This window comes from Myotis yumanensis, unplaced genomic scaffold (assembly GCF_028538775.1).
Source record: "Myotis yumanensis isolate MYYU_CA2020_CCGP unplaced genomic scaffold, mMyoYum1.0.hap1 SCAF_12, whole genome shotgun sequence".
Lineage (NCBI taxonomy): Eukaryota > Metazoa > Chordata > Mammalia > Chiroptera > Vespertilionidae > Myotis > Myotis yumanensis.
This window is the reverse complement of record NW_027223763.1, coordinates 56,149,237-56,171,719: the sequence shown is the minus strand read 5'-3', so window position 1 is coordinate 56,171,719 and position 22,483 is coordinate 56,149,237. Positions and strand designations below refer to the sequence as shown.

Here is a 22,483-nt window from a genome sequence, read left to right as displayed (position 1 = left end):
AACCTGGGCATGTGCCCTGACTGGGAATCCAACCGTGACCTCCTGGTTCATAGGTCGACACTCAACCTCTGAGCCATGTAGGCCGGCAAAGTTGATGCTTTTATAGCCACAAATAAGTTCCTCAAAGTTGTAATCAGGTTGTAAATTTCTACGTAGTAAAAATTTCCTGTAATATTACGCTGACCTTGTAATTGCTTTTGTATCCTGAAATAGTTTCCATTTTTCAAGTATTATCCACAACTGCAATTTTAGTCCATTTATATGTACCTTAACTAATAGCACTTGACTTCTGTCTTATCTTTTTGTATTTGTGCACAACTATCTCAATTGTTTTAGAACAACCTGTCACCCCTCAGTTCTAAGACACCATTAAAATTACTTGTCATTTTCTATACAGATGTGAAAACAGAGGCTCAGTTTTCCTTAAAGTCCCTAATCAATGCTGTCATGTATTTGCAGACTGTGTTTTCACAAAGTAAAACATTATTTTGAGGAAATTATGCAACAGAACCATGAAAGGTTCATTATAGGTAGAATTGTCATTGGATATCATGAATTTCAAAGCATAATAGGAAAACCAATTAATAGAGAGTACTAGTATGTAGCTAATCTGCAGTCTTGTCCCAAATTCCTAGGTAATCTGGAAATAAAATTCTGTTATTGGTTACTTAGACATCTTAAAAAAGATTATTTTTTTTCTGTATGTGGACTAACTGTAGTCATTCTACTGTTCATGTGTAAGAAATTAATATTATAGCTATTTATGTAACTTCTATAAAGTGTCTTTTAAATTGAAGGTGCTTTTTATTAGTTTCATTGGAGGAAAGTTTTACAACCAAAAAAATTCTTGGGATTGCAGTTGCGACCATAACTATTTGCCTGAATAGTACTGCTTAATAGCAGTACAGTCCACCTACCGTATGTAAGCAAGCTAGTAGAGGAGAAGAGGAGAATAACTTCTGGAACTTTCTGGTATATTTAAAAGAAGTTATTTTCTTTTATACTACCTTAAAGTATATTTAAAATGTAAATATCTAAACTAAGATTATGTACTTTATTTTGATTATTATTTAGATAATCAGTTTCTCAATCTAATGATAGATCTTCTGTTAACATGAGTTGAACCAGTATATATAGAAACTACCTTTTGTTTGTTGACTTGTTTTTCTTATATATTCGTTAGAGCCTTATATAAAACATATAATAAGAAATTGTATTATTATGAAGAGGCTGATTTTTCTGTTGAAAAAGGAAATTGTTTCTTCACCAAAGGACTCTGATGAGCTCACTTCACCTTCAGAGCACTGGGTGTTGTGGTATGGCAGGTGCAGGGGCCTTGAATCTGTGTCTTCTCAGAAGTCCAAGCCCAGCAGCACTCTTTGGCTCTCTGTGTATTAGTGCCTTTGTCATTTTGGGTATTTATTTTTTAATGCATATTCACTGGCAGTTGAATTAAAAGTAGTTACTGGACTTTTAAAAGAATTGTGAAGGAAGCAAGTATAATAAAAATATGACATAATGAAGCGAGACTCCTACAGTTTTTGTGAGGTTTTGTAATTGAATAGTATTTGTGGAGTGGGAGTACAATGTAATTTTTATTCTGTTTTTTTCCCCCAAGGAATTTCCAAGACATTTCAAGAAATGTCTATAGATAATTTAGAAATCGTATTACTCACATATAAACTGTTTAAATCTTCAGAATATTCTCTGGATATGATTTTAAAACATTAAAAATTAATATAGAATAAAGCCTTAATAACTTTGTTCTGAGTATTTTTCTTAATTTTTAATAGGATACAACATCTATTGAAAAGATGTCAAACTGTTGTGAAGAAATGTAAGTATAAAAGTGAAGTCTATAGAGTTCTTATTAAAAATGGAAACAACTGGCCACATTTGAAAAAAATGTATGCATGTAGTGGAAAGATAATAGAATGATAGTTTTTTCTTGGAGCCTTATCTAAGGCCTGAGCTAGGCAGGCATAACCCAGTCTTACATCTGGGGTCTTATAGCTATGCTAGTTTTCATACAAAATAAGTACTATCATTCTTGTTACTTGTCTCACTAAAGTAAGTTAAATTATTTGTCCTGAAAGTACATCAAAAGAGATTTGCTACTGTGTTGTTGACACACATACTGTTAATCCTGAGATTCTCCTCCGCTTCAAAAGTTGCCGTAGGTTGATTGACGACACAGATACAATATCTGCTCTCCAGAGTTAAAACTCAGCTGCATGCCATAATGAAAGAAAAGCTGTATTTGTGATGCTGGGACACAATTCATCAGAGTCCTGTAATGGATCCCCAGCCAACCTGTATTGTTTTAGCTGACTGAAGTGCACCATGGGAGTGCTGTCTTTCACTAATAATGCTGTCTTCTGTAGATCGAGGCCCCGAAAGCCATGGCAGCAGACCTTCTCAGAAGTTTTTGGCACTCGTTGGAAGATCCTGTGGTTTATTCCTTTCAGGCAGAGGCAACCACTGCGAGTTCCCTACCACTTTGCCAATCACGTCTAAACAGATGGATGGTGGGCACAGATGGGTCCTCCATGCTGGAAATGCGTTACAGGTTTTCTGATAATAGAACGATGACAGTCTTCAAGTCAATTAAAATCCACCCACCAATCTTAGGCATCATAATGTGCCCCAGGCTTCATTTTAATAGTGATCTTGATCCTGTTGTGGGACTAACACAAGATCTATATTTAAGTTTCAAAGCATGTTTACTTTCAAATTAGCTTTCCACGGGGATTTCTTAAAGTGCTTTTGTTATTAAACTCAAAAGGCAGTGATTGGGATGAAATAATTGTACATAATTTCTTTTAGCACTGACAATATTACAGATTTTAATTTATGGGAATTTTCAGATGTTTATTTAAAATTTTCACTCTTGAGCAGTACTAATCAAATCTGAATTTAATTCTTCAGCTTTTACAAAAGGTTTTACACCTTATATGTGAAATTTCTTTTTCAAGTACAGTTTAAAATATGTTAATACTTTTATATATGCTGCAAGATTTTTTAAAAATGCAGCATAGGATTGAACAACAAGAAAAGGGCAGTGTTTTCTTAGTAGCTTTCTAATGTTTTCTCTTCACCAAAAACAAAATGCCACTAAAATAAAGCACCAACTATCTACCTTATGTTAAAGGAAAGATGAAATGTTTTTCCATGTTAATTTTTCTGTTTCTTTTCCCTGTACTGTTGTAAGTATTGATTGTTGTTAATATATTTGTTCCGAGGAGAAAACTTTGACTAAGTGGGCATGTAATCCTATTTTACCCTAAGATTTTGGTGAGCAAATGGATAGAGAATTTGCAATGATTCCACAGATATCTTTTCTAGTGCAGTTATACCAGAATGTGTGTTTTTAAAATGCTAATATAACTAGAAAATATATAATGTACAGTATAAAGAGGAATATTGTGCTTTTGAAAAATATATATACTTTTTGCTTTTATTTACCTACTAGTAGATCTAAAATTACACAATGAAGATTTATATATAATAAATATTGGCCAACTATTCCTGAAACAAAACTATAGGAAATTACTAGTAAAAGTAAATAATTTTTGTGTACCTACAATCAATCAGCCAAATTGAATTTAAATTTTAATGGGCCAACTATAATTTGGATTGAAAGACCTTTTTTTGTAGCTAATGTTAGGAAATAGCCTTAAAATAAGAAAATATAATGATCTACATTTATCATTAGCCTTACACAAATTTAAATTGCTAACAGTGATGGTCTCTTAGAAAGCATAGAACATTTGTATAAAAAGAACTTTAGCATACTTAGAAAAAAATTCAGCTTTAAAATTTTCTCCATTAGAATACTGCAAAATCCATATATCTTTTTTGAAAATTTATGTACTCAACAGTCTTTCTCTTGAATCTTAGAGAAGATTGAAGGGGTCTACTGTTCTTGGAACATATCAGTAGTTTCCTTTTACTTAGCTTTAAAAGTAGGGAATCATACCTGAGAAATCATGAAACAGAAAGTTGCCATATCAGCCAGTTAACTATACTGTGGTTAGTTCTTGTAGAAACTATCTTCTAAAATAATAGAATTAGCTGTTCTCAGAAATATAAGTGCCATGTCTTACATGTTCTCATTATAATGCTTTATTATTTAAAAGTATAGAAGTGGCAGATGAAAATATGTATTGGTGCTGATAAAATGATTGTAAATTTAATATGAGAAATTTATTTGTAGAGCTTAATGAACCACAAAATTAGTATGTTCATGTCATGGAAATGGGTTGGGGTTTGTGCAAGCTAACATATTGACCAAATTTGGCCTGATGGGGGAACTGTTTTAAGGAAGTAATATATAGGTAATACAGATAGATATCAATTGATTGCTCTGTCTATAACTGGACCTTGAGAAAACAGTGAAGTGTGAAGTGAAGATCCCTTAAAGAGCGTTATATCCCTTAAAGGCACAGTTACACTTCATATAGGAGTACTAGTTACCTTGAAAGGTACCTGGGAGGTATTCAGAGCCAACTGCTGCCTCAGTAATGAGAACCAGAGGTGGTCCCTTTCCCACTCTAAGAGGGTTTTATTTTTCTTAGATTTACCATTCCTAGGGCACATTCTCTTTCCTCTTTATACCCTCGCTGATCCTATCCCTCTGTACCTGATTCCCCTGGTACTGGAATACAAACTAACACACTAGGCAAGGCAGATATTTATTTTGTTTGAATGATAGAAATGCTATGTATCAATATATTTATATAAGATTCTGTATTAATGTATATCTATATATACATGTGCTTTAATTTTCAGTGTTCTCAAATTAGCACGCCTAACTGTGGGTTTAGTCCTTGTTAGACAACTTGAGAAAAACCAGTGGGTAGTTTCCTAGGGAGTGCCTGAACTCTAGTGCTCTCTCTGCGCCCTCTTTTGGCTAATTGGTGTAATTATACTGGCTCTAGAGACTGGCCCACAAGTAAATTGTATGGCCAAATTCTGAACCTGTCAGAGGTACAGGCTTAGGGGAGTGTATGTGCAAGGCTGTTATAGTTTATGAAAATTAATGTGTTCCTGTTTATGATGACACATATAGTTCATACAAAATGATGACTAGTTTGCTTCATTTGTGTATGTTCATATATATATTTGCTGTCATTTACAAGTTTATATCAGATTAGGATAAACAAATGTAAACATTTCATGAATTTTTATTTTAAACCTTATTTTGGCAAATTAAGTCTTTAGAATTAGAAAAGTCATTACTTTAAAATTACCAATTTATTAGGAAACACAGAAATCTATTGTTACAGTGGTAAGCAAGTATCTAATGTGTTTTACTGAGTATCTAAAAAATACATGGTTTTTAATCTCAGTTTTGGAATGATTTTTTTTTTTTTTTTTTTGCTCATTCTGTTACACTAAAATAATAAGATTAGTAATTCTTTTTATTCTTTTTAAACTTTCCTACTCAGCGTTATTGGATGAAGTAGTTCCTTATAAACATTACATTTGAAGCAATATGTATTTTAAAGGATATTTTACTAATCAAAGTCCTTAATTGGACTTCTGGAGATGAGTTTTACGTAGATATTATATATTACACCTCTTGAACAATTATATTTGTTGTTGTTCTTTTCCTTAAACAAAAAATCTTTATGGGCTGAAGACTGTAAGCAGAAATTGACTGAGTTCATATTCCCCAAACAGTAGGCATTCAGTTAAAGTGCTTTTGGTACTTTGTAACCAAGACTTACAGTTTAAAAATACTAAGTTAATTGTTCCATTATAAAAAAAATACTATTTTGCTTAAGAGTTGTATTAAGAATATTTGTGGTTAACATGAGATAGCTATATTTAAATTTCTAGTTTATGTATTAATCTCCTTAACAGAAGAAAACAAAGTTTACTTTTAATAGTAATAATGGTAGAGAACATAGGCTACATAACATTCAGTAAAATGATGAAGTTAAAACTTCTGTGAGAATGAACATCAGTAAATTTTTGCTAATGTTTAGAGGTATTTTTCTCTAAGTATGGTAGCTAATTATAACTATACTTCATCAGGCTTTTTCAAGACACTTCTGTACAAGCAATTAGTTGAAGATACGTTTCAACCAAAAGGGCTTATTAATTCTGAAAGCTAACTATGAAGACTTAAGTTAGGACAACACTTCCAGCCAGGAAGTGTGAAGTAATTTAGATTATGGCCACACAGTCTTTTATGTGTTAGGTCATGGGCAGTTTGAGTGTTCTCACATGAATTGCTATAAAATCACAATGCGTCCAGCCCTGGTTTACAATGGCATTAATATTAACAAAGCTGCTAGTCTCTCTATATTTTTCTCTAGTCTCCAATGGCTTCCCTTATGCTTCGTGGAGAAATAGATCACCTAGCTCAAGTTTACTATACTTCAGCTACTTCATTCAATAAGTTTTTTACATGACTTCTAATATACATAGATCTACCTAGAATTTATTTGGTGAAGTTTATACTTAACAATCATTAAATAATTTACTAATAGATACAGGGATTGGATTTTTTACCCAATTCTGTTGCTTTAAAAAATATAAGTATTGGCAAATGTAGTTAATAATCATGTACATTTAGTATGTTCTACTTGTTAGTTTTTTTTATTTACTGAGTATTTATTGTTTTTACCACTTATAGAAATTATGCTAAGCCTTGAGAATATAAAAATATACAAAACATCCCTGCCCATATGGAGATTACAGTTTACATACTTTATGATATTATAGAAGTCAATTTTAAAAAAGGTGTTCTAATTAGAATGTTAATGTAGTTATAATATTACCCCTTATATAATTAAAGAGTTGGAAAGTATCAAGAAAAGCAAGAAATTAGTATCTTAAACCAGAGGAAATATTAAGGATGATTTTCAAAAACATAATTCTGAAAATAAAGTAGCACTGAAAAGGTATCAAAGATGGCATTAACAGATTTCCCCTATAGACATTTTTCATTAAAAAACTTTAGGCAAAATGTGTTTTTACCTAGTATTGGCTGGATTTTTGGCCATTCTCTCTGTACTTCCAGTGCAGACTGCAGCTTAGCACACAGAAGCATAAAATCCATGTCATCTAATAACGGACAGGTTATCCTATATTACACAAGATGTCCATCCCGGCAGTACTCCTTCTTCTATCTCTGACCGCATAAACGATTCCCAAATATGTCCCCACACATGCACTCAAAGCACGGCTCCACTCGACAGCCATCATTCAGCAACAGCCTCAGCATCACCTCATCGTTTAGGGCATGCTGAGTGGCAGGCACTGTATTCAGGACTTCTGTGCAATGGATATCAGTATTAGGAACAGCAAAATCCAGCGCAGTCCTCCTCTCATTGTCATAGCTCTTGGAAATGTGGTCAGCAAGCAGGTTATTGATGACAAAACCACTCCCAATGAGCAGTTCTAGGCACTGTGCTTTTGCCCATCTGCTGTTGAGTGAATTGGTGTTAGCCCACATTTCCAGATTGCATGCTTGGATGTTATTGGGATAAGATATTTCAGTGCAAGATAATGTTCCTCACAGGCAGCTCGGTGTAAAGGAAGATGTCCTTCTCTGTTAGGTACACGTTTGCTTCCTCCATATCCCGGCAGGAGAGAAATGCAGTCAGGATCGCCCCCTCCTGCTGCCTCAAACAGCAGTTATGTCCCATCATTCGCCAAAGCAGACACATCATCGTCTTTGAGGATTAGGTGTTCAGCACATCACAGAGACCGTACCCAGCAGTAGCACCTAATGGTGTGACTCCAAACTGTCTCAGGCAACATTGCCAGCAGAGCTATGAGGTCTTTTAAAAATATATATATGTACATATATTACATATATATATTTACTTCAGAGGGGAAAGGAGAGGAAGAGCAAGAGAGACATCAGTGATGAGAGAAAATCATTGATCAGCTGCCTCCTGCACACCCCCTACTGGGGATGGAGCTTGCAACATGGGTATGTGTCCCAACTGGGAATCCAACCGTGACCTCCTTGTTCATAGGTTGATGCTCAACCACTGAGCAATACCAGCCAGGCGTAGGTTTTCATAGCCTTGTTTGGCTGCCTCATGCATGGCCAACAGTTGTTGACACAGGGCTGGTCAAGGCTGGTGGTGTGTTTGAGCAGAGCAGACACCATGTTATAGGAGCCCTTGTTTACAACTTGAAGATTTTAAAAAGAACAGTTGACAGTAGGCTAACATGAATATCTCAGATGATATTAAACAAGTTACCAAATTTAACATCAAAAGAGATGTTAGCTATTCCCTTCTACAAGAGAACATTGTATTTTTCGTACCCCTTCCATTTCTTGTATCCAAATTTCTATTGAGGAGTGTAAGCATACAGGATAATACCTTCTCTTTAAGACCCCAATCTGAGCAGGTTCAAGAGTTGCATGAAAGATAGTACACATTGCTAAGATGTTGCATAGAATCTTTCTAAATTTTAATGTCTTCATTAACAAAATAAAAATAACATTCACTGTTGGATTGTATAAATTAAATAGTGTATGTAAAATGTTTCATATATACTAGGAGTGCAGTAAATTATTTCTGTTGTTAGTAAAAGTACCATTTCATCACTTCTAGGATCCTGGAACCACATGTGTAATTAAGATTTATCAAGTTCTTCCCCCTCTCAGAAGAGGTGTGGTGTTTTTTTCTTCTCATGCTCTTAATGGGAGCTTAGCAATAGGAATGCTTATAATCTAGGTAGGCCAGTTGTTCTAAACAGATGAAGCATATGACAGCTAACGTACTACCATTTCAGAGGTTTTCTAAACCAGCTGTCTCTTTCCCCCACTGCTTGTCGCTAGTGTCTGAAATTACACTGTTTAAAGTGTTTTCCCCCTTTAGATTAAGACCAGATTTTCCCAGCTTAGATATAACTATTTCTAAAAAAGGTAATGCATTTTCTCTTATCAAAAAGGGGGAAGAGGAGAGGACAAAGAGGGTAGGGAGGGAACTACTTACTAATATTACTAACCTATAAATTAACAAATGAATTAATGTGTTATTTCATGTTCCTATTTGTTGCCCTCTATTCTAAGAATCATCCTCTGAATTTATATATAAATTACAAATTTCATTATACTCTGAATTTAGCCATTCTCAACTGAATTTTAGAATATTCTGCAGTAGAATATGAGAAAGTAATAGAACCAACTTTCTTAAAGTATTTTGAACCGATGTTATTATTCTGTGTAGTATTTAACATTCTCTGCTGCTTATAGGATGATGATGGTTTAACTTCAAGAGAGTGACTGTTTCCTCAGACATCTCACTTCATTATCATTGTGCAGTTTTTAACAACAAAGTTTACTATATTTTCATCTGTTCTTTAGATGCTGTAATGTGCTCATTTGAAACAGAAGTAACAATGGTGTTTAAAATTATTAAGTCATTTGGTATTGCCAGTGTTTTCCCACTGCCATAATTTTTTTACTAGTATGTCCTTTTCCTCTAGTCCATCATAGAGGACATAGAGGACAAATGAGTAGTGAGTAGCCAAAATTGGAGGAAGAAAATAGGGGTACTTATGAAGATGGTGAGAAAGCCAGGCGGAGCATGGAAAATAGCATCCCAGCAACAGAGTAGACTGGATGGAGTTCTGTGGCATCAGAAACTCCCCCTGCTACAGTCATGTTAGCCTTCTCTCTCACTGTTAACCATTGTATTGTAAGAGTTAATGCATGTGAGCGTTTAGTTTGAGTTATCTTATCGAAGGAGTTTATATTGCTGATTCTCTTCAGCTGGTCAGATGCCTTTGAGAAGTTATTTTAAACAATAAAGTGTTAAGAATAATGTGAGAGGTGCAGCTATTTAATGCTGAGGAGACATGAATAGACTGCCCGGAAGTTTCATTGAAAAAACTGGGACCTTTTTCACAAGTCTCCTACTGCAAAGAAAGGATACTAAGTATTATAGTAAATTTTGTCACTAAAGTAAAAATCAAGAATTTATATATAAAGGATGATTTTTCACTTTAAAATTTGGGCGATTTGGCGTTCTTGATACCTTGAAGGTCTCCATACCTATTAGTATTGTGAATGCCTGGAACATGTAATGTAGTGCTTGCCACAGTGGTTCAACACTCTGATCTTTTTAGTATTGATATTTTATATACTAACAGTGATGGGGGCAAAATGGCAACAAAAAAGGTATGTTTCTATCTGTGGCTTTGCTTGCTTGTATGAGGAAATACAGGGTTTACTTGCACAGACTGTTAACTACAGGGAAAGGTTGTCTTCATATTGCAAGTTCTGTGTTCTTGCCAGTGTTCACTGGGTGACATTTTCACCTGCTGGTGCCTGAAGTTAGTGTTTTACAACCTCAACAACTCAAACATCCTGGTGCTACTCATTTAGCATTGAGTGACGTTTTTATTTCCTGTACCAAAGAGTTAATTTTCTTTTTGGTTGACTGAGAGTTCTCTTCTCACATCCTTGTGTTTATAAAGTAAAGTTTAATGTTACTAAGAACAATCTTGATGAACAGATCTTAGTTTTTACACACTGCTGCCTCAATTTCATTGGTTTTAAAGGTCTCTCATTTGAACTTTTTTTTACTTAGGCAGATTAGTATGGTTTTTTATTTTGTATTTTAATATAGGTTGACTACTGTAAAAGTTTAATAGGTTGAAGTTGCAAAAGATAATCAAAGCACTTTTCACAAGCTATTTTAGTTTTGTTTTATTTCTGCAGGAAAAAATGAGAAATAATAAGAAGTCTACCTTTATTTCTGTAACTGAACTATCTAGCTTATTGGGCCCTCTTAATGAATGCTGAAGCAAAATGATAAAGTGCAAAGGTAAGGGCCCTTTCTGATTACAGATGAAGAACTCTGCTTCTTGCTCTGTGTAATCCTTAATGCCATTAAAGAGTGATACTGTCATTTGTCTATTTTGCAAACAAGGTTAAAATTAAAGAACACTTTAAAAATATACACATACCAGGGTGTCCCAAAAATGTATACACACTTTGAATAATTATTAATTCCAATTGGTTAAATCTGAAAAAGAAAGAAAAATCAATTGAGCTGTCAGCTGTTAAGTGTGTATACATTTTTGGGGACACCATGAATATATAAACACTTCCAAAGAGGAAATGCAAATACACTTGATTAAGCAAAACTGTAATAGAAAATTGAACTTTACAAAAAAAAAGGTCGCTGTGCTGTTATTCACTTTACATAAAAAATTCAGAGTAAGAGTATTTTAAAAACTTAATTCTCCGTAATTCATTTTATAAAAAACCTTAGAAAAGTACTTATAATTGTCCAAATGTAATATTGCTATGTATACTATTCTGGTTTTCTATGTTTCCTAAAACTTTCAAAACATTCATTAGGGACCTTAAAACTGTGGCTGAAATTGTTAAAAATTCTGGCAAGAAGATAACAGTATGTACGTATTGGAAAAGTACACAGTCACATTTGAGAACGTTTTGTATCATTTTCACTCAACAAATATTCTCTCATTGAATGTAGATACAATATATGGTTTTGCAGTGAATTCTGAATGGGAAAAAGAATCAGGTCTGAAACGTATATGAAACATGACTTAGGATCATTTGAATGATATGTAAGAATATAGATATACATGTCATTAGCGGTAAAAGCAAAATTTGAAAGCAAAATGGGAAGAAGCAACAATATGTCTCTCTGTCAACAATATATTTCTTAGATTTTGTTGCCACAATATTAGTACTGAGTTATTCAGCTTGTTAATGCATTATTTAAATTAATGTGGCTGAATGCAGTTATTTATTCAAGTGATTGGGTAGTAGAGAGTTCACCGCTATCCTCTGCCTTCCAGAGATGAATATTAAAAAGACATTTCCACGGTAGCATAGGTACATTGAAGCAGAGCTGCTCGGTCTTGAGTTGCGGGTCTACGGGAGAACAGGGTAGGCTTTGGGAGGACTGAGCGCAGGTGATTGTGCTTGTATGAGCTTTATGTCCCTGGGATTAGCCTTTAAAAAAAAATCTAACTAGCAAGTTCAATGATTAGGCAAAATCTGTGATATTTTGAGACTTCCAAAATTGTCTATCAACCTCAAATTGTGTCTAATATTGTATATCCCTAAAATAAAGAACATTTATTTTAATAATGGTATGTTCCAAGTGCCATATAAAGATCCCATTTTTGTTTTTGTATTTATTTTTATTGTTGACAGCATTGCAGATGTTCCCCCTTTTTCCCCATGACCCCTTCTAGCCCGCCGCCACCCCCTGCCCAGGCCTTCACCACTCTATTGTCAGGGTCCATGGGTTATGCGTCTATCATACAAGCTCTTTGGTTAATCTCTTCCCACCCACCCCTCGCTTTGCTCTGAGATTCCACAGTCTGTTCCATGCTTCTGTGTCTCTGGATCTATTTTGTTCATCAGTTTATTTTTGTTCTTTAGATTCCACATATGAGTGAGATCATGTGATACTTGTCGTTCTCTAACTGTATAAAGATCCCATTTTTAAGTGATTCAGGCAGTTATTTCGTTCAGTGCATATGTTTACATCTGAGTGCTAATGCCACATCGTCTGTTTTACCTTGTCTGCTCCCCTAAGATTACTTAAAGTCTTCACTACCATTTCCAGTGCTGAAGGTAATGCTAATGGTAAATATGGAAAATAATTGAGAAGTAAGAGACTGGATTGAGAAGAGGGAGGGATAAAAGGGCAAGTGTAAGCCATGTGTCTGAGATATACTTGTTTAAATGAAGAGTCTACACTGGTTCTTAAAATGAAAAGCAAACTATGTACCTACCTTAAGAATAATGTTTTTGTTTAATTTATTTTAGTGATTTAGTTTTATTCTTGTAATAGTTCTATTTTTCTTTGAAGATTGTTTTTAATTTAAATTGTGGAATTTTTACTTCTCTTAAAACGTATTATGTAATGTATTTCTAGAAATCTTATTTTTAAATAAATATTTTTTAAAAACATAGGACTGTCTTTCCCCCACTTCTTTATTTATTAAAATCAAACCAAATTCTAGACTATAGCACCATCAGTATAATAGATCAATTTTTTAAAAATTTTCATACAGTTTGGATGACTTCAAAATTAGTAGCCTTAGGATATTGTTCTACTGTAATAAAAAATTCACTATGTGTTCAAGAAGAACTAGGTATACGTACTATGGTTGAAATTGACAAATGCAATATTCCACATTAGGCATATTTGTCTTAGAGATGACCCAGATGGATAGATTTAGTCACACAATTGAACATGTATTGAGCCAGACACTTTTGTATGGAAATATTTTTTCTTTGAGGAGTTATTTACATAAAATAAAAAGCATAGCGTTTTGGTGTATGTCTAGGTATTATTTTAGATCTAGGAATATTGAATTACTTTGCCTTTGGTCTAATGGAGTTATATTCTAAGAGTTTCTGGATAGCTTTTTATTGACAAATTTCTGTCTGAATTTAAAGTTGCTTTACTTGTACATGGGAGTTGTCACAGAGGAGTGTATATTAGTATAAATTGTCAAAAATATTACCTAAAAGGTCAAATCAGTATTATCTTAGAAACAGTGAAGGAATAAAAACTGAGGCTGATAGAGGCTTCATTTTTTAAAAAAAATTTTCTTGAATTTTTATTGCCAGAAAAGTAAAGTTGATAAATATTTTGGATTAGTACATTAAATGGCTTGGTAGAGTTGCATATAAAACTGTAAACTTTGTTGCATTGGTAAATAAAAGCAAATTGTTGCATTTTTGACAAACTTTCAAGGATTATACAACTTTAATCTTGTTCCTTTTCCAGTTTCATTTGCTCTGATTCTAAGCAGCATTTACAATAATTAGGCTCTCTTAATAATGATAAATTATGATTCTCAATCTTTTTGGTCTCAGGACTCCTTTACATTCATAGACATTATTGCGGGTCCCAAAGAGTTTTTCCTTACGTAGGTTATCTTGATCAGTATTGACTGTACTAGAAATTAAAACTGAGAAGTATTTTAAATGCTTATTAATTTATTTAAACATAATAACAAGCCCATTGCACATTAACAATGTATTTTTATTTAGAGACCCATGCTTTTACATTGTTTGCAGATCTCTAATATCTGCCTTTATAAAAGAAAGTTGGATTTGCCTACTGCTTCTGCATTCAGTCCGTTGCATTGGTATTGTGGTTGAACTCTCCAGAGAAATCCAGTCTCATGTAAAGACTGTACAGATGTTTCTTGACCTAACAACAGGGTTACATTCCAATAAACCCATCATATGTTGCAAATATTATGAATGAAAGTTCATCTAAGACACGTAAACTTCTGAACATCATAGCGTAGCCTGGCTGGTTTCTACTGAATGTACACTGTTTTCGCACCATCGCAAAATTTTAAGTTGGGGATCATCTGTAGTTAAAAGAGGAATATTTTCATAGTTTGTTCAAGTGACTGTGCACTTCTTCTGTGATACAAAACAAGAACTCAACATGTGATGTTTTCTTAAAGTTTAGTTACAATTTTGGACCAGAAACAATACGAAGAAACTTTTCATATTCTGTTATATTAAAATCTATTGGTCTCTTTTTTTACTTTGGAAAGTTCTCTTGACCCATACATTTTGTGGCATCATTCATTGGTCATTTGGGAAATATTGGAGTAATGCAGATCTTCCAAGTGTTGCCACATTTCACCCTATAACAAATTAAATTAGGTTAAGTTAAATTTAAAAAATTAATAGTGCCACTGATCTTGTCAGAAAAGTAGGTACTGGAAAGCTGTTAAGCTTGTAATGACATGTTACATTTTTCTCAATTCTGATTGTCACTTGAAGGTTTGAATTTTATTATTGGTAACCACATTCTGTCAATGGTTTCCCTTCAAGTGTTATATTCACTCATTTTTTAGAAAATATTTGCCATGTGAAAAACCATAGTTGGTCAGTTATTCTTTCAACTAAATGGGGTTCCATGAAAAACATGGCTACTTCAGCTCACAAATCACAGTTGCACTGGTACTTTTCCTCAGGAATAAACAAGCGTACTTTGGAATGCAGGTAAAACGCTTTGTGTACTGCCCATGTTGACAAACAAAATATTAAAAATATACTCAAAAATCAGGATTTAATAAAGCTAATCATACTGATTCACTAAGGGGATTACTGAAGACAATATCTGTATATTCCTGCTTTTGAAGCACTTAAAATATATAGCATCCTTAAAGATTAATATCTATTTAGCATTGTTAGAAACAGACAAAAACTAAAAATACAGGATAATATTATAATACTGCAAAATCATTTGAGAAGCCGCCAGATCCTGTAGAAGAACAAATGCATGCAAACGCTGCTCGAGGCTGACCAATTACCCATAGGAGCAGCAATTATATTAGCGTGCAAGGGCAATTGGAGGGAAAATTGGACCCTGTGGACATCCAGCTGAGCAAACAGGACTGAGGAAGGATAGAGGATGTGTGTTAGTTTGAAAAAAATACATCTAAGCTTGCTTAAAAAATATTTGTATCCGTCACAGCACATTCTTTGTCTGTCTTCTGGTTGCTCATGGTTTTCAAATTAGCCCCCTTCTCCAAACAAAAGAGCACCTCTGCTTTAAGACCAAACACCCAAATAGCAATGTGTTTTGCACATAAAAAGGCCAGAATAGTTCAGGAAATGGGAAACTTTGAGTACACATATCCACATATTCAGATGCTACTGTACATATACACATGTGTCACCAGTAGTAGTTTACCTGTGGCATGGTCTAGTTATGTATCCTTAATGCTGAAATTTATTATTATAACTAAAAGTGTTCCCTAGCTCTAACTTGTGATGATTTTTGAAAAAAACTTAATGATTAAGGATCTAATATGATGTGGAGATTTTATAGTTTCATATTGAACTATGGATGAGTAATCCTTGATGAATAAGTGATCACATCAAGTTATGAAATTTATTGTATAAATTGTACAGTAAGCTGTGTAGCTGTAAGCCAAATAACCCTCATTCTATTGGACAGGTTCACATTTAAATTGCAACTAGAAGTAACTGATGTCAAAGTTTTTTGGGTAGTCTACACTTGTTATGACTTGATGTTCTTGAGTGTTTGAAAGCATTTCAGGTATTCTCAACATGGAAAAGTACGCACAATATGGAAAATAATCCATGTGCGTGTTTTGGAAATAATTTCAATAATTTGAATGATGATGATATTCATACCCTTGTAGAATTTTCTCCTTTTCCCTCACTGAAGTTAACACAATTCTAAGTTTGGAATGTATCATCACATACATGTATTTATATTTTTATGTGTGTAAACATGAAAAATAGTTTGATCAATGTTTAAAATTTATATAAACCTCCTCCTAGCACTCCCTGCTTTCTTTCCTCTAGAGCACTTGCCATCTACAATAAAATGTGAAAAATCCCCATTCCCACTGTCCTTCACAAAGGTAGCTACTGGCAGTAATTTGGTATCTATTATTCCTCTTCTGAATATGACATGCGTGGTTGTTTGGTTTTCTAGGGAAACTAACTTCTGTGATTTGCATTTTTTAAAATAATATATTGTGGTGATCATCCCTATCAAGACATAATAGTCTACCCCATTATTTTTACCTTTTCTGTAGATTGTATCATCAGTCTCCTCTAATTTATTTAATCATGCCTCTATAATAAACATCAAATACTTTTTTTCCCTATTGATAACAATGCTGTAGTAAACACTCTTGTACAAAAATCTTTGTAGCCAATTGCTAGTATTTTGTAGGTGTATTCCTAGAAGTGAAATTGATAAGTCAAAGGATGCGGACATTTTAAATTTTGATGAAAAATAGCAAACTGTCTTCCAGAATTCTTTAATTTACACAGTCTCACTTGATCCTACTAATTTTTTAAATTTGTGCCAGTCTAATAGAGATGAGCATCTGTTCATTTTTCCCCCTCCAGATTCCTTGTTTATGTTGTTTGGGTCATTTACTTCTCTTTGTTCAATGTTACTAACTTTATATTTTCTGGATATATTTCTAAATTTTAGCTGTTTCTTATTTTTCTTTATGGTGATTGTTCTGGTAATCATCATATGTTATTTGCTGTGTAACAAATAACCCCAAACTTAGTGATATAAAACAACCAACCTTTTTCTTTAATGGTCACAGATTTTATGTGTCAGGGATTCAGAAAGGGCACAATGGTTTTTCTCAGCTAGAAATACATGAAGACTGCAAAGGTGGGAGAGTATTACTGGAGACTCACCAGCCAAAGCCTCATTTACTCACATGTTTGATGCTGGCTGTCAGCTGGGACCTCAGTTGGGGCTGTCATCAGGAGCACCTTCATGAGCCTTTCCGTATGTGTGCCTGTGTCCCAAGAGAGTGGCCCAAGAGAACCGGGCAGAACCTGTATCACCTTCCATGACTGGTCTCAGAAACCACAGCCTGCTTAGTCACAAGCCGGCCCAGATTCCGTGAAAGAGGATGTAGACTCCACATCATGAGAAGAGTGTCAAAGACAAATTTCACAAGAAAAGCATGTTGCAAGGGAGATGTTGTTGAGGACATCTATGGAAAATAAAATTCGTCACAACCATTATGTTTTATGGAAGAATTCAATGACCTTGAACTAAGACTTCTGGGTTTTATCTTGTTTAAAAAGGCCTTTCCTAAATCAAGATTATGTATTTTTCTTTACTTTTCAAAAAAATTTCAATCATTTTACTCTTTTGTACTTGTTGCTGAGTCCATTTGAAATTTATCTTTATAAACTTAGTCAATTTCAATGGTTTTGTATATTTCTGTACAATTTTATTTTTGTAATAAAGGTATACTGGGAGACTAACTTTAATTTTTTAGATGTACAAATATCACCAACACATTTAGATACACAAAATATCAACCAACACATTTTTTACATAGTTTATTTTGTCTCACATCTGATTTATAATGTCACTATGTTCTTGAAGTTATGTAATATGTATTTAATTTTTTTAAAATTATTTTTATTGATTTTAGAGAGAGGAAGGGAGAGGGATAGAGAGATAGAAACATCAATTGATTGGCTGCCTCCTGCATGCCCCCTCCTGGGGATCAAACCACAACCCAGGCATGTGCTTTGCCCGGAAATGGACCCATGACCTCCTGGTTCATGGGTCGACGCTTAACCACTGAGCAACACCAGCTGGGCATAATATGTGTTTAATTCTAATAATTATCGGTAACAATTTCAGAAGCATTTACCTATGTTTTTCTAATTGTAACCTGGTATTTTTTTATAACCTTCATTTATTTGAAATAAATGTTTCATATTGCTGTTCCCCATTCCCACTTATATGCACAGGTTTTAGAATTTTATATTATTATTTTAAGTCTTCCACTTAAAAGTCAACTGACCAGCTTTATCTCACTATAGATTAGGTTTGCCTTTTCCAGAACTCCACTTACATGGAATTATACAGTATGTCCTCTTTTCCCAACAGGCTTTTCTGCTCAGCATGTGTTTTGAGATTCATTCATGTTGTGAGTATCAATTTGTTTCCTTTTGTTGATGAGAGATAGTTTATGGTAGGAATTATCCTTAATTCTTATTGATTTCAATTCCTGAAATATTTGTTAAGGATTGGTATTATTTCTTTAATATTTAATAGATTTCACCAGTGAAACTAACTGGACCTGGGCTTTTCTTTGTAAGGTTCTCAATTATTTAATTTGTTGTTACAGCTCTATTCAGGTTTTCTAGTCTTAAATTTGGGGCATTTGTCTTTTTACATCCTTGGGTAAATTTATTCCTAGGTATTTTATCTTTTTTAATGCAGTTGTAAATGGGATTGTTTTCTTAGTTTCCCTTCCAATAGGTCATTATTGGTGTATAGAAATACAACCAATTTCTGGATATTTATTTTGTGTCCTGCTACTTTACTGAATCCTTTTATCCGTCCTAGTAGTTATTTGGTGGACTCTTTAGGGTTCTCTATATACACCATGATGTCATCTGCAAATAATGACAGTTTTACTTCTTTTCAGTTGTGATGCCTTTTATTCTTGTTTCCTTGCTGTGTCTAGGATTTCTAGTTCTATATTGGATAACAGTGGTGAGAGCAGACATCCCTGCCTCACTCCTGATCTTAAGGGAAATGCTTTTAGTATTTGCCTGTTGAGTATAATGTTTGGGTGGGTTAGTCATATGTGGACTTTTATGTTGTTGAAGTATGATTCCTCTATTCCCACTTTGCTGAGAGTGTTTATCATAAATGGATGCTGGATTGTATCATATACTTTTTCTGCATCTATTGATATGATCATGTGGATTTTTTTTAATCCTTCATTTTCTTTATGTGGTGTATCACATTTATTGATTACAGCCCCATAATAAATATCATTTGATCATGGTGTACAATCTTTTTAATATATTGTTGGATCCAGTTTGCCAATATTTTGTTGAGGTTTTTAGCATTTATGTTTATCAAGGATATTGGCCTATAATTTTCTTTCTTTGTGGTGTCTATCTGGTTTTGGAATTAGGATAATGCTGACATTGCAAAATGAGCTTGGGAGTCTCCCCATTTTGGTGGGGTGGCCTTATGCAGTGGGTGTACTGTGGGGCTCAGTGGTGCAGTCTCTCTGAACACCTGAGCTCGGTGCTCCAGGAATGTCCCTGTGAGCCCTTTTGTTGTCGTTGAGTCTTGGTTACTGTTGGCCCTCCCAAGGGTGGAATGACCGTCGGGCTGGCGGAATATGAGGATCTACCCTACCACAGGGTACAAGCTGCCCTGCGGGGATTGACCTCACAAGGAGGAATTCAGCCCAGTAGTGTCTGGTGCCTGCCAAGATGTCCCATTGGGTGTGCTGCTCCGCTCAGGTGAGTTATGGAGCAGGGTGGAGCTAATGTGGGTTAAGGGTAGGGATGGGGGACCCGGATATGGGGCAGGGCACAGGCAGGATGTGTCACTCCAGGCCCCTTCATCTCCTTCATTCCCAGCTCCTCCGCCTCCCTCGCTCCCTGAGATCTCAGCCCTGGGTCATGGCTCAAAGTGGACAAGGTGACCTCGGATGTAGAGAACTCCCCTCGACACCTTAAAATTGTGTTTACATTAGACTGAGAATCCCCACTTCTAGAGACCCATCCCAAATACTAAATAAAGATTTATGGACATAGATATTCGCTTCAGCAAGATGATGGGAGTGAAAAACTGGAAATGGCCCATGTTCCACAGCAGGGGCTTCGGAAATTCTGATGTGGGAGACAGGAGGAAGAGGACTGACTGGCAGTGTCCACCTCTAGGGAGATAAAGTTCTGGGAGGGCACATGCCTGGGAGTCCTTCCTGCCCAACATCCACAAGTGCACACACACACATACTCATGCAAACATGCACAGGCACCCACACATGGGCACAGAAACGCGGGTGCACACAAGTGCACATGCCAACACACGTGCACGCACACAGAAAGGATTGGAACAGTGAGCAGCCCTGTCAGGGTTCTCCATCCTGGAAGGACTTTGTTCTTTACTTGATTCTGACTTGCTTTAGAATTCATTATTGTACTATAATAAACCTTTGTTTTTCTTGTCATAAGTTCTTTAAAAATTAAAAACTAATGTATGTTACTCCATAGATGAGCAACAAGTGTATACATTGAACGTATGACTTTAATATTTCTAGAACTATCAAATTCATCAGTGCATTATAAGGAATGTAGACATCACCTCAAGGAGAAGAGATTTGCAAGTCCCACCCCAGAGGTGGCTTGGTGGGTATCTCTCAGGCTCTGCCTCTCTCATTCTGTTTGTCTCTGCCACAGGCAGACTCATTCTCCATATGCCATTCTGCCTGTTGACAACACATCTAGGGGGTATAACAGGTAGGATCCTGGATGCAGATAGGGGTCCACGTGTCTCACGTGAGAGGACCCATGAGGTCTTTATCTCCAGGTACATAGAGACCCCTGCACCCACTTTAGCAGCTGCTCAGCTTCCCTTGTCCGTGCGGACCAGGATTGGTGGATCCCATCCCCTCTCCATGGACATTAGTGTTTTTCCAATTCCCAGCTATTTCATCAATGCTGTGGTGGGTAGTCTGGAAAATAGATCTTTGAACAATTGTGCAAGAGTTTCTGTGGGGGAACCGCCTAGGGGGAGCCCTGCCAGTGCAGGTGTGCCCCTGTGGGACTTTGGCAGGTCCTGCTCACTGTTCTCCCAGAGGAGGGGCCTTCCCCTTCTCCCCAGGGCATCTGCTGGGGCCTCTGCTGCCTCACATTGTCCCCAGGGCGGGTCCCCACCAGCCCAGAAGCTGCCAGTCTGAAGGTGACAGTGCTCTCCCCCCAGTGTTGACCGTGGGTGTGTCCCCATCGGGGAGGGGGGCATCTCTGACATGTACTGGCGGGTGCCTGCCTCTCGGAAGTGCCTGTGTTTGCCCCGTGTCCCTTTAGAAACACCGACTTTCCAGCATTTTCTGCACCACAGGGATGTGACACCTCTCTCTGCCCTTGGGTTGGGAGGAATATTTCCCAGCCGGCCCTGATGCATTTTCCACAGGCTGCTCCCCCCTCAGGGCAGGTTCCAGAGAGCTTTCTTCAGCCAGGGGTGGTGGGTCCTCAGTTAGGTCAGGTGCTGCTGCACAGGCCGGCCCCAGCTCTAGAGCTGCAGCTGGAGGGGCTGCTGGAGGTGGCAGGACAACTGAGGTGACACCCCTCCAGGTCTGCCCCTGCATCAGGCTCCTGGGAATGGACAGCAAGTGTTAAAGCAGGAGTCCGCTCTGCCTCCTGGGCTGGTGCTGGAGTTTCGAGAGAAGAAAAGATCACCCATGTGCCTGCATGTCCATGTGCCCCCCAAAGACAGAACACAGCTAGAGCCCAGGAGCCAACACAGAACAACCCCTCCGCCCACAGTCCAGCAGGTGGGTGGTCTGAGGCCGGTCTTTGCTCCTGGCCAGGCTCTGGGGGTGCTCCCTCTGTGTATGGCACCATCCCTTCCTCATAAGCTCCTCTCCCTTCACCCCCACATGCACCTCCACCCCCCATCCCACCCCCACCTCCCTGACCTTCGCACCCTTGGGCTCTGCCTCCTGGGGCTCTAGGTCACCTGGCCTGGTTTGATTAACATGGGCACAGGCCTCCAGGTTGGAATCAGAAATCATGAGCTGCCTGGGGAAATGGCAGTTTTAGGGGAGGAGTCCCTCTTAGGTCATCCCCAGGCCCTGGTTCCCCAGACTTCCAGGTGGCCTCACTCACTTCAGCTGACCCCTGGTCAGCTGCTCTGACCCCCTCCGTGGTGTGGCTCACCGGCGCCTCACTGCTGGACATGGGCCACGGGTCTTCGTCGAGCTGCTCCTCCATGTCTTGCGTTGAGCTCTGCAATGGCAGTGACCAGCAGCTGGTTGGGAGTCCTTAAGCCCTGCCCAGCTTTAGTCACTGCTGCTTCTGACCACTAGCTCTGCTCCTGGATCAGGCCCAGCCATGTGTCTGCACAGACCTCCACCCAGAGGAAATGAGATTCACCTCCAGGACTTGGGATAGACCCATGGTAAGCACACCAGGCATCTGATC

The 22,483-nt window shown here is 36.6% G+C and overlaps 1 protein-coding gene and 1 pseudogene across 3 annotated transcripts in view; one reads left to right on the top strand and one right to left on the bottom strand.

The window, feature by feature from the left end:
• The window catches only part of ZDHHC21 (zinc finger DHHC-type palmitoyltransferase 21), a 56,609-nt gene extending 43,722 nt beyond the window's left edge, over window positions 1–12,887 (top strand). For all 3 annotated transcript variants that reach the window (XM_070431699.1, XM_070431697.1, XM_070431698.1), the window contains exons 8-9: window positions 1,794–1,837; window positions 2,385–12,887. In XM_070431699.1, the coding sequence (XP_070287800.1) occupies window positions 1,794–1,837; window positions 2,385–2,517 (177 nt within the window). In that variant the 3' untranslated portion in view covers window positions 2,518–12,887. The remainder of the gene's footprint in view (window positions 1–1,793; window positions 1,838–2,384) is intronic.
• On the bottom strand, window positions 6,944–22,273 carry LOC139020332 (ankyrin repeat and SOCS box protein 15 pseudogene; annotated as a pseudogene).
• Between the last annotated feature and the right edge of the window lie 210 nt (window positions 22,274–22,483).